General features: G+C 55.6%; 1 protein-coding gene across 1 annotated transcript in view; it reads right to left on the bottom strand.

Moving 5' to 3' along the window:
- Positions 1 to 11,139, bottom strand: part of Gpc1 (glypican 1) — a 29,554-nt gene extending 18,415 nt beyond the window's left edge. The window contains 1 exon segment of the mRNA XM_048441895.3: positions 10,679 to 11,139. Within this exon segment, the coding sequence (XP_048297852.2) occupies positions 10,679 to 10,844 (166 nt within the window). The 5' untranslated portion in view covers positions 10,845 to 11,139.
- Positions 11,140 to 12,639: the final 1,500 nt, after the last annotated feature.

Raw genomic sequence — 12,639 nt, 5'->3', positions numbered from 1 at the left:
TAGTATATCAATTTGTCAGGACTTGGAATTATCTAGAAGACAAACTTCTGGGTACGTCTAGATTGTGTTGAAGTGGAAGAAGACCCACCAGACATATGGGCAGTACCATTGCTTGGGCTGTGGTCTTAGACAGAATAAAAAGGGAAAAGAGGGTTGGGGATGTGATTCAGTTGTAGAACCCTTAGCTAGCGCACATGAGCTGTGGGCCCAATCCCGTCGTGGATGGTTTTATGCCAATTTGACACAAGGTAAGAGTCATTTGGGAAAAGAGGACCTCAGTTGAGGTTCACTCATTCTTATTCAATTAGTGATTGATGAGGAGGGTCTAGGTCATTGGAGGTGGTGCCATCCCTGAGCTGTAAAATAGCAGGCTGAGTAAGCCCTGAGGAGCAAGTCAGTAAGCAGCCCTTCATGGCCTCTGCATCAGCTCCTGCCTCCAGGTTCCTGCCCTGTTTGAGTTCTAGTCCTGACTCGTCTCTGCAAGAGTGGGATCCGTGGGTTGTAAGCTGAAACAAACTTTCTGCTTCCCAACATGTTCATGGTCACAGTGTTTAATCACAGAAACAACCTATGACAGATTACCGGTGTTAACAAGCAAACAAAACAAAACAACAACAACAAAGGGAGAAAACAAGCTTAGTACCAGCATTTGTGACCTGCTTCTTGACTGTGGATAGACTGTGAGCAGCTGCCTCAAGCTCCCTCCACGGTCATCTTCCCAGTCCTGATGGGCTGCACCCCTGAACTGTAAGCCAAAACACATTCTTTCTTTCCTTAAATTGGCTTGTCAGGCATTTTGTTGCAGCAGCAACAAAGTAGCTAATATATCCCTCTCACCTTATCCACTCCTACTCTTGTTACTAGAACTTTCTCTGTGGCTCCACACCCAGGGAAACTCAGAGTGGTCACCAGTGGCAGGCTCTTGCCAAGAGTTTCAGCCATACTGTAACAATGAATGATCCCCATCCTCACCTCTCACCCTGCTGAAGGTCTGGGTACTTAGCTTCTTCCAGTCCCCTCTACACGGCTTCTCTCTGGTTCTCCCAAGAGCAGGCTATTCTGATGATCTTGCTATTCTGATGATCTTGGCTATAAATCCTGGTAACTTTAGTGGCAAACAGAGGCTGGCTCTTCAGGAAAATGCAAAGCTCTACGTGCCCAGCCAAAGGCAAGAGTTCCCCCAACTGACTCAGAAGGCTGGGACTGCCATACGCTGACTGGACAAGTGGCCAGAGTGTCTCAAGCTACTTTGATGACATTTGTTTCTCTGTGAGAAACCCAGGACTGCACAGAGGACAGTGGTCTGGGAACCCTGGGCCTGTCCTGTGCAGCCTAGGGTTGGGTCACTCAGGCAGTGTGTGGCTGTCAGCCTTGGCGATGACATTCTGATGCCCTCCTCATTTCCCACCACTCCCCTGCCCCACCCCCCGCCCCCATACAGGGGACAGAAACCAGGGCCTTGCATGTGCTAAACCACAGAGCACCATCACTGAGCCACACCTGTAGTCCTCCCTGTACTTATTATTGTTGCGTGTGTATTATGTACCCATGTAATGTGTATGTGTGGGGTGTGTGTCATAATGCTCCATGTGAAGGTGAGAGGATGACTTTGTGCAGTCAGTCTCTCTTTTCACTTTTACCTGGGTTCTAGGAATCAGTCAGGTCTTTAGGCTTGTGTAACAAATGCTGTTGCCTGCTGAGCCATCACGGTGGTCTCCCTGCACTCCACAGCCATACACTTTCGTGCTTTTAAATGATCTGAGTAACAGTTGGTCATGGCTCAAGCCAGGCCATGCTTAGAGGGGGGAAACTGACACCTGCTTGCCTTTGCTGACCCTATCAGCTGCATAGCCTGGGGATGCTTTGTCTGCCACCATGATTCAGTACCAAGAACAGCATCCAGCACACAGTAGGTGCTCCAGCAGCAACCCTGAGATTTCAGAGGCCTTGCGAACCCCCCCATACCTCATCACTGTCCAGATTTGTCACCATACCTCATTTCCCAGCCCAGTTCTCACAGTGGCAGGCTCTCCTGGTCACGGATTAGCCCTGCTTCACCAGGCTTGCCACCCAGCTGGACTTGGGCTCCGTTCTGGACCCGGTGCCACCTGGTGGAGGCTGTCAACTCTTCAGGACTGAGTTCAGTTATGAGAGGGCTATGGAAACCATTTGGAGCTTCTCTCTGACCCAAGGAGTCAGCCTCTACTTCTTACAAAACTCAGTGAGCATTTATCAGAAAGTTACAGAATGTAGTGGTGCACCATTTCCCAGGAACACACTGTTGTGAGACCTGGCGGCTGGTGTAATGCCCACCGGAGTTTGCATTTATGATGGTGCCACATTCCTAGCTATGTGCTACGAAAGTAAATGAACATGAGAACACTGGTCGTTTCTATACTGGCCAGGCCTCAGGTCCTACTGTTCCTAAGAAGGACATGCTGCAGCCTGGTTGGGGGTCAGTCTCCTTACCCACATTCCTGAGCTCTGAGTTCCATTCGTGTTCCGGTAAAGACCCCTGGCTATTTGTCACCCTTCTGGATTCAACTCCATTTCCTCTACCCCTCCAAAGTTCCCCTGACTCTGGCGGGCCTATAGCTCCCACTCAAGTGCTTCTCCTGGGGCTGCTGATGTTTATGGAAGACATGAACTCCTGGGGGAACCTGCTAAAAACGGCACCCACTAACTGCTAGGGACGGTGCACTGCCAAAGTTCCATGCAGTGGATCTAGTCAGGAGTATCACCTCACTCACGGAGTAGTGTGCCCAGAGTATCTGACTTATGGCCACTGGTCCAGAGTCCTGTGTGCATACATACTGGATGAGATGTGCCAACCTGGAGTCCTAAGATACCAGGATGTGCAAAGAGTCCTGGGTACTGATCCAATGAGAGTAGGGCAGAGGCAGAGGTTAGAAATGACACACTACTAAGAATTTTGGTAACTTAGTGAGATTTACAGTGAATTACTATGAGCTTCATCCTTTTAGATGTCTGTGTGGTCCAGTGTGTCCCGAGCTCCATGACAACTGCAGACGTGTAAACGCCTGAGCCAACCCTGGCAGCAAGTGGCATCAGCTTTTTCCCCAGAGACTGGCAGATGGTCACAGGTGGGTGGGATGTATTCCCTGAAGCCCCCAGAGCCTCTGGTGAATACTTGTGACCAACATGCTTGAGGAAACACTCAACTGTCATGACAGTTCACCATGCGGATGGACTCAGAGGACCACAGAGAGCCCCAGACAATGAATACGCCCCAGACACCAGGAAGGATGGCCACTCACAAATCATAGCCTGGGATGTGATCCACAGCTGCCCTTGGTGGTTAGAGATACCTTCTGAAGGTGTTTCCGAGGCTATCATGAGCCAGGGCAGCTTATGGGGAGGTGGGCCAGATAGTCAAGGCCTAATCAGCACCCTCCGGTCTCACATTTGTTTCTGTTGTGACTCAAACACACTGTTCTCACTAAAGGCCGGTGGGTGTGAATGAGGCTCAGGTCCACAGTGCTGTAGTCTGGCCATTACTGGATTTCAGAGGTCCTGGAAGCCCCAGCTAAATTTCTCACCAGAACTTAAACATGTTGAGTCAGGGACTGAAGGGAAAATAGCCTCGTGCTTTCCAGTCTGGCCCGCTTTCCACTGTCCCTCCGAAGGAGACAGGCCGGCTTGGCTCAGGCATCTGTGACCAGTGAAGGGCCAGCTCTGATCTTAAGAGATCTACTTGGGTGTGGCCAGCTGAGGATGGGCCGAGCATGTGCGTCTGTCCTCTCGGGCAGCTAGCCAAGAAGACGTGTCCTCACATGGCTCCCGAGGACCCACACCCTTGGAACCTGATCCTCTCAGTGCTGGCTTAGGATGTTGTAGTCCTCTTGTACCTGAGGGAGACTTAGGCTTGAGAACCAGATCTCCCCCATATAATCTCACCCTTGCAGCTTGGACACTACCTTTAGCACCTCTGAGATGGGCCCGCTTGAAGGTCTCCTGTGCTTCATTCCCAGTTAAGGGCCCAGGTTAGCACTATCAGCTGGTGTACACACACACACACACACACACAGGCACTTGCCAAGTCTGTGCTGGGACACTGACTTACTCAGAATGGGAGTTGGTTAGTACAGCAAACCTCCAGCGAGGCTCTGCCCTGTGCTCCATCTCTGGGACTCAGTTTCCCACGCGCTTGCTAATCAGGGCTCAGCCCACCAGGAGCTTGGGAGCACTTATCCCCTAGGCATCTTGTAGGGCCTCCTTTCTGAGCCAACTGAGTTTGCTTCATTCACCTGGAGTGCCCGCAAGAAGACACAACAGGCTGACCTTCTGGCATTGGCCTCTAGGTCCAGTCCACAGAGGGCTTGGGCTCTGTCTCTCTCTTCCTCTCTGTCACGGCCCTGGCTTCCCAGGGTGTGTGTGGAGGGGGGGAAGTTGGGCAGATGGCCAGAGAGCAAGATTGACAGAGCCCCCAGGGGCTGCCCTGTCACCTGGCCAAGTCCTCAGAATCTAGGGAGCATTCTGCACAAATGAGCAGCAGCCTGTTTGGCTGGCCCTCGCCCCAGGGGAGGTGGCCCTCTTGGCACGCTGTGGGGCTCTCCACCAAAGCCAGCCTGTCCTGCCCCGAGCTCCTCTGCTGTCCTCTGAGAAGATGCTCAAGGGTTGCGTCTCCCATCTGACTTGAGTCTTCTGCTCACAGGCGGCCTGTCTGAGGTACACTGGCACCACAGAGTGCCAGCCAGCTAGGGTCTTCAGACCACAACTTCATTACCCACCCACCCAGGGTCTGTGGCATTCCACAGAGATGCGTCACTGGGTTAGCAGTTATAGCTCTGGCCACTGAGAGAGCATCGTCAGACCTAGAATATCAGAGAACCTGCTGGAAGGCAGGCCCTTCAGCAAGGCAGGGGCAGCCAGAGCGAGAGGAAGCTTTGTTGAGAAGGCACCAGGTAGGCAGGGTAAGGAGCTGAGGAGAGGTATGGCGCTGAGACAGAGAGCCCAGGATTTCTGCAGCCAGACAGGAATGCCCAAGTGCTGAGAATGAGATACAGGTATCATGGCATTATTCCTTGCTGAATTGGGTCCCCCAAATCTGTAGATGGAAGTATGACTCCCCCACCCAAACTCAAGAAGGGAATTTTAGTTGGGTATGAGATCACTGTAGATATTAATGACTAAGAACATATGAGTGTGCTGTGCCCTAATTCAAGATGACTGGCGTTCTTAGAGGAGGAAGTTTAGAGATAGACATATGGGAGAAGCGATGTGAAGATGAAGGTATGAATTGTAAGCCAGGGGTACCAGCATATGCCAGGATGCTGGGAGAGGCTGGGCTCCTATTTTCCCACAGATGCAGAAAGGTAGGACCCTGCCCGGTGCCTGGGTCTCAGGCTCCCGGTATCCCCAACCATGAGGCAGTAAACTAAGTGTCTGCAGGTACATCTGTTTGTTGTGCTTTGGGACTGTGGCTCTGGGAAATGGAAATGCTGACAATTTCCAGGGCTGGTCCTCGGCTTGGCACTCAGGGAGTACATAGAGGTATTCACCATACGAATGGACCTACGATCTGCTCAGGCGAGATTTAAAGTAAGAACCTCAGGGACCGCTGGAGACAACAGTGGCAGAAGTGCCCCTAGGTGGGCACAGGAGGGACTGGCCTACGGGGCAGCGGTCATGTGCCAGGCAGGGGAATGAGCAGGCAGCGGGTGATAACGCTGAAGGCACAGGCAGAGGAGGTGGTAAGGCTGGTTGGTCCCTAAGGTAGTCATCAACAGGGTGGCATTATGCTCCTTTCACACCCCAGAGTTTTCCTGACATAGGTGATGATGGAGAAGAACTAAGAGGTCCAGGCACCCTCAGTTCACCCCTGGCCGCCCTGCGCTCTCACCTGCAACAGCAGCCTCTTTGTGGGGTAAGGGCATAGGTGGAGTTAAGTCCAAGGGAGGGAGGATCATATCCACCCAACCCAGGGGACAGTGCCTCAACAACTTCAGGTAGCACAGGTGCCTGCCCAGGCCTTCTATCAAATACCACCAGGGAAGGCTGCCGGCAGGACGTCAGCGAGGTGCTTGGGCTTGGGGTAGAGGCACCAACTTGCGAGTCACTAAAGGTGAAGAGCATCCTGCACCAGACAACTGGGCCCATAGCCAGGTTAGGTCAGGACTGGAGAGAGACTCTAACTCGGGGGCCCCTCAGCCTAGCTTTTGACATAGGAAAGACCCCCAAATCACTCTGGATCCAGCTTGAAGAGGACAGTCTGGCTGAAGGAAAAGTCCACCTTTCCCTGCCCATCTCTTGCTCCCCAGATGACAGCTATGTTACAGGAACCATGGCGCAAGAGAGGCTGTGTTCATACGGTGACTAAACTCAGAACTATACTGAGTTTAGAACTCTACTGGTTCTAAAGCTCAGCCCTGCCGCTTGGCATGCATGCCAGTATATCCTTAAGGCTTTGAGGGTGGGGTGGGGGCTTCCAGGATCAGGTCAGGCCTGTCACCAGAGGCTTGCACAAGCAGTAGCCTAGGGCCACTATCATTGGTAGACTCACTTTCCATACTCCTTGGCTTACCCTGTGTCCAGGGCATCTGTTTTTCTGTAGATTATTTTGGGACTTGGTCCTATTGCCCCAACTGGGAGACTTCCCTCTCTCAGTTGTTGACATTTGGGGGTCTGTCCTTGGCTGACAAGAAGCACAGCCAGGATACCTCTGTGCATACTCTGGGGTCACCTGTGTCACATGCCTGGGAAGCTGTTCTGGTCAGTTAAAAGAATTCCTAGACCCCAAGAAGGAGCTAAAGGCAGAGAATCCAAGTACAGAAAGCAGCTGTGAGGTCCACCAGGCTTGCATTGCAAAATTCTACTCCAGGTCTCTAAGCTGAGAGAGCATGAGACTCCCAGAACACAGAGCCTAGGCAAAGGAGGTCTGCTCTGGCTTTACTGAGGTATAGCTGTCAGCAGACTTTGGGATTAGCCAGGCAGCACCTTAAGAAAGAAATGTGGCCTCTCTGGCCTGGATGCCCCGTTCTTTCCAGTGGTTCACATGGGCCCACTCATGAAGTGTTCATGGAATGGCCGTGAAAATATGTCTTTGGAGCCTAGCTCACAATGAGCACTCTCAGCTGATGGACGCCATCACCTGTGCAGTGTGTGCTGACTCTACAGAGAGACCCTGGAGACCGGGAGAAGGTGTTTCCATGGAGAAGCAGGATGGCCTGTCCAGCATGGGAGTCTCGGCACTACAGCAAGGACCCAGGCCATTGCATCACACACGCGGCCCTGCTGAATCTTGGCTCCCCTGGGCACACAGAAGCCCTGCCGCGATGCTGTGGATGATGAAAGCCAAGCTCCTAACAGCATATCAGGGGATGTGGACCACCTTGGGGTTCGTGCTGAGCCACAAAGGGGGTGTCCCTCCCTGGCAGAATAGTGCACACAGAAACTTCTGGTCCAGAGTGGGGAGTGCACCAGTGACTTCTTAGAGTCACAGACCTCAAGTGAGGGAGAGATTCTGTTGGGTTCCAGAGAAAGTCAGACAACTCCTTCTAAGAGGTGGAAAGGGTCATCAGGTACAAGGACCTCGGATTCTCAGCCGCTGCTGTACAGAAGGCCAGAGCCACATAGCCACAACAGAACTAAGTGCTGTTGGGGTTTAGAGGATGTCCAGTGTGTATCGGGTGTGAGGTACCCACTCTTGCTGGCAGGTAGGCACGCTGTGACTCTGGGGCATGAGAGAAGCTTGGCAGTTCTTCTGATGCCCCACCCCCACTTCTGCCCAGACTGGAGACCTTAAGGAGGGCCACGTGTGCTCTGCCGAGGCCTTCTCCGTCCTCTATGCCCGTGCGGCAGTTCAGCATGGAGAAGCATTTGTCCATCTGCGGTTGTTCACTGAGAACCGACTTGGGGCCAGTGGCCTGGATGGGCTTTGTGGTGACAACAGAGACCAGGTAGGGGTGGTCCCTGACCCTAGAGGCCAAAGTGGATACCCTGGTATAATACTAACCATACAGGGCACACTTGGTAATACTCATGCCTCAGAGCAGTCCTGCCAGCCAAGAGAGGCTTGCTTGACCATGGCTGTGATTCGGCAACGGGCTCCTGGCAACTTCACCCAGACCTTGCTCCCCTGCAGGGCCCTGGCATAGAGAAAGGACACCACCATAGTGACTGTCTCCCCTGGCTGCATCTCATCTATGGAATGGGACAGTTGTCATCACTGCTTCCTGGCCAGGCCACCCAGAAAACTAAACAGTTCCTTAAGTGGGGAACCATTCCCTCTGATACGGTGCTGTTTGATAAGAGTGAAATCTCCTGTTATCCACTGCTATTTCTGGTCCCGAAGACAGGGGCAGGAAAGGACACCCACGTGCCCAGGGACTACTCTTCCTCTCCTCTCCCAACTACCCACTGACCCCAGTAGAACCTCAGCAGGTATCTATCTCCTGGGGGATCCCCATGCTCCTTAGAAGAGCATGCTCTTTGGAAGTCTATACTGGGGAGTGCAGAAAGGGTTCACATAGGATTTAGAGCTCTGGGGAGGACTGTGCCACAAGGGGCCACCAGAGGGCGCCTGGTCCCTGGCGTCCAGGTCTGGTGGTACAGAACCAGACAGGACCCTGAGCTTGGCTGCCCCTTGGGCTCCCGCTATCCTGGAGGCTACCCTGCTTCTCTCAGTCCATGTGCTAATACTCACTTCAGGGCCCTGAGGCTTGTGGGCTCCCTCTCCTTTTCTGCGTGCTATGAGGTACAGCCCAAGGGGTTCCACGGAAGTGTGACACCAGTTCTAAGGAGCACCATTAGGGACGGTGAAGAACACAGTCCCCAGTCTTGCATGTCAATAAGTGGGGTGACCCTCAACAAACACTGGGCTCCAACTGGTATGACTGCTGTAATTCTGGAGGATAACCGTACACGCCAGTTGGATGGCCAGCACCCACAGCCGAGACAGACATCAACACATTTTGCTTGTTTTGAGTTCCTAATCCCCACATTCCCCAACCCCAGGATAGTAAGACCCAGACTCTCTGGAAGGGCCATACCTCTGCCTCTTCATTTTGCCCTCTCAGTGCCCTTGTCACCGTCCACACTGCCAGTCCCTGTCTACATGGGCACAGAAGTTGGGGTTGGGTACACGCTCAAGAAGGTCCCCAGAAGGCATTAAGATGGGTGGGCCTGGCCATGCCACGGGGAGCTGTAGGCTGGAAGGTGTCAGACTGCTGTGTGTGAGGAGCTGGAGACTGGCGGGGATCAGAGATAGGCAATGATGCCCTGGTAAAAGTTCCTATTTATGTGTGTTTGGAGGAGGGGAGAAAGTGAGCTGAGCGTCAACGAAATTATACTAGCACCTTTTGCTGCCAGGCACCCAGGTGGACAGTGCCCAGAGAAGTGCAGGAGGTGTGGCCTTGAATGGCAGAGCTGTCTGCAGAGAGAGGCATAGAAAGGCCCGCACTGGGGGTGTCTGAGGGGGAGCTACCAGGAGACTCAGGCCAAACAAGGTATCGGTGGGTTCTGTCTCTCCCCAGGGCCTGGCTGTAAGTTACCACCACTCCCAAGCAAGGCAAGGCCACAGGCCACCCACCCCCTCTGGTTGACACTCCGATTTTCCTCATTGAGAATGCCTTTGGTACCTCTTGAGTTTGGCCGCTAGCCTTTAAGCCCCTTCAGTTTCAGAAGAACCCTACAGCAGGATTTCCCTGCTCATCAAAGCCCCGATGTTACACCCATCCCGGGAAGCTCCACACATTTCAGGGTGAAGCCTGGGGCTGGGGAGGTCCTTAGGACACTGCATCGGGCGCTCCAAGCTCATAAAGATTCGGTTCCCAGAGCTCCTGAGGCAGCAGGGAAGGGAAGGGAAGGGAGGGGAAGAGCTGCTCTCAGCAGCTGCAGGGCCGAGGCCGCCGCCAGGAGGGCCGCTCTTCTTACAAAGAGATGACAAGGCCCCTGGGCGGGATCCAAGACGCCGACCACCTGCAGCTGGGCTCCCAGCTCCAGGCGGCCCCAAGTACCCGGCCCGACCACGAGTGCACTAGGGCCGGGGCGCTGGCGGGCACAAGTTCCTGGGTAGGAATCCCTGCGAGCCCTGGGGTCGCCCGAAGCCCACAGTGGGCTCACATTCCCTCGGAATTCAGGCTCGGAGGATAGGATCTCCTCCCAGAAATTCCACTTAGGCTGCTCCTGCCGTGGACCCGCGGGAATTCCTAAGTAGAACCTGGACGCCTCTGGGAGAGGTCCGCATAGAGAAGTTCCTAGCCGGCTGCCACCGGGAGCTGTGCCCCGATAGACCGCCCCACAGCTACCGCTTGCTCCGCCACAAGGGCGGCAGGCACGCTGCCCCCGGAGCTGGGATTGTCGCCCCGCCGGTACACTGGGCCAAGCCAGGGGCTGAAGACGCCCAGCTCCAACCCTGACCCGAAAAGAGTGCACTGCGCTGGGGTCCACTCGTCCCTAGCCGGGCCAGAACAGCGCTATGGGGAAGGGACTTCAGCGCGTAGTGACTGGGAACTGGGAAGCAACAGAGCGGATCGGAGCTCAAGAGGCGAGGGCCACGGGGTTCAGAGCAGCAGAGGCGCAGGAGGCCACTCCAAGTCTAGGTGGCGGGTTCTGGCGCCCGGGGCTAGCTGCAGCGCACGGGTCCAGGGGCCCAGAGCAGTTTTCCTCCTGGGTGTTGGGGTCCGGAGCCCCCAGACGCCGCCGCGCCCTTACTCACCCGAGATCTCTGCCTGGGGCACGTCGCTCAAGCTAAAGCCCTTGGCCCCGTAGATCTGGCGGACTTCGCTGCAGCTCCGACTCTTGCTGGCGGGGTCCCCGCGGGCGCAGGCGACCAGCGCGGCGGTCGCGCACAGCAGCCACCAGCCTCGGGCACGGAGCTCCATGGCGGGGGGCCCGGGACTCCCTGGCCGCCCGCGCGCGCCTCTCTTGCTCCCAGCCGGCTCCGCTCAGCCCAGTCTGCGAAGGGCAGAGCCAAGGTCCCGGCGCGCGCGGCGGCTCGTGGTCCAGAGGCGGCGGCGGCGGCGGCTGCCGAGGAGGCGGAGACAACAAAAGCCGGCTGCGACTGCGGCGCGGGACGCGAGGCGCGAGGCGCGAGGTCCAGCCGCTCAGTCGGGCCGCCCAGAGCGCGGCGAGCGAACGCGCAGTCCCGGCTCGGCGCCTCCCCCGCCGCCCGCCCGGCCCCACGGCGGCCGCGGAGAGGGGCAGGGAGGGGCGGGGAGCGCGGGCGGGAAGAGGGGAGCGCCCGGGCGGGGCGGGGCGGGGCGGGGCGCGGCTGGGGGCACGATCGGGGCGCACCGGGCGCTCCCTTGCTCTAGGGAGGGGGAGGCATGCAGGCCCTTCCAGTCCATGCGATGCGCTCGGTTACTTGGTGGGAAGGGTGGTTGGGGAGGAGCCGGTAATGCGAAGCTGAGTCCAGGGTGCCCAAAGGTGCCCCCCCAAGCCCAGCACTAAGGGCGGAGGCACCACCTGTGGGGGCGGGGGTGGGACGGGGGGGGGACCGCTGAGGCAGGGCTTCCCTCGCCGGACGTGACATCACGTCCTCCCCCAGCCAATCATGAGTTTCCCCGCCCCTTGCCGAATTCAGCACCCCTTTGCTCTTCTCCATCCTTCACTGTCCATGGTTTTCTCTCTCATCGCTTCCACCTTTCTGTCCTGGTCCCTTGCTTCCTTGCCTACCCGCACCCCCACAACAGCTCCTACCTCCCTACGCCCTTTCTGGCCGCTCCGGAATGGCTCCAGTTCTCATCTGATGTGTTTTGGAGGAGGGTGAGGGGGCTGAACGCGGGAAACTGGCCAAAAAAACTAGCCTTCACCAGCTCAGATGACTTAATTGTTGCAGATTGTCAGCGGGTGTTTCGGTCCGCTCTTCGTGACTCCTTGGGTGTTCGGGCGACAAAAGCAATGGGGCAGAGGCAGGTCTGTGGGCTTGGATGCAGGGTGGCAGGTGACCTCTGGAATGAGGAGTGGAGTGAGGAGACTATGTAGGGCAGTTCAACCCCTGACTTGTCGTGGCGGACTATCAGCTGCAGAGTAGAGCTTTAGGGATGATGGGGGAGGATGGGAGGGTGCCTGGCATCCCACCTGGGGGCTGCTGGTGCTGGGTTCAGAGTTTCTTGCTTGGCTGCTGCTCTCCCCTCTACCCTGTGGGTAAAGGACCCAGAGGACGTCATAACTGAGGTCAGACTGTGAACCCAGAGACCTAATCTGAAAATGGGAAGAAAGCAAACGAAGTGGCTCACTTGGTTAAGAGTTGTCAGATAACCCCTATGTGACAAAATAGTGCTGGACGCTTGAATTCACCTGGGTCAGGACCTATGGGTTTCGTGACAGCATCCTTAATCACAGGATGCCCCTTCCATTAGGGTTCCTAAACTGTTGGACTGGTGATCTCAGGAGGCTGGGTTTCCTGCCCTAACTCCTAGTGAAGTTACCCCATCATCCATGCATATAGTCATTGCTTGAGAGCAGCAATGAAGACCTAGTCCAAGAGAGCAGATCTCCTTACACCCCTGCATTGTAACTCCTTTTCTGTCTCACCGACCCCTGCACACTGCATGCTGAGGCCCGCTCCCTCTAACCAGGCCAGCTTGAGTCCCCTACCACCTTTAATAGGGCACTTGTACCTGACCCAGGCTCCTGCTTGCTTTATGTGGTCTCCATGTGGTCTGGCCTTCCACC

This window comes from Myodes glareolus, chromosome 1, assembly GCF_982192425.1.
Source record: "Myodes glareolus chromosome 1, mMyoGla1.1, whole genome shotgun sequence".
NCBI lineage: Eukaryota > Metazoa > Chordata > Mammalia > Rodentia > Cricetidae > Myodes > Myodes glareolus.
The sequence above is the reverse complement of the archived record's forward strand: the minus strand, read 5'-3'. Positions and strand labels throughout refer to the sequence as shown.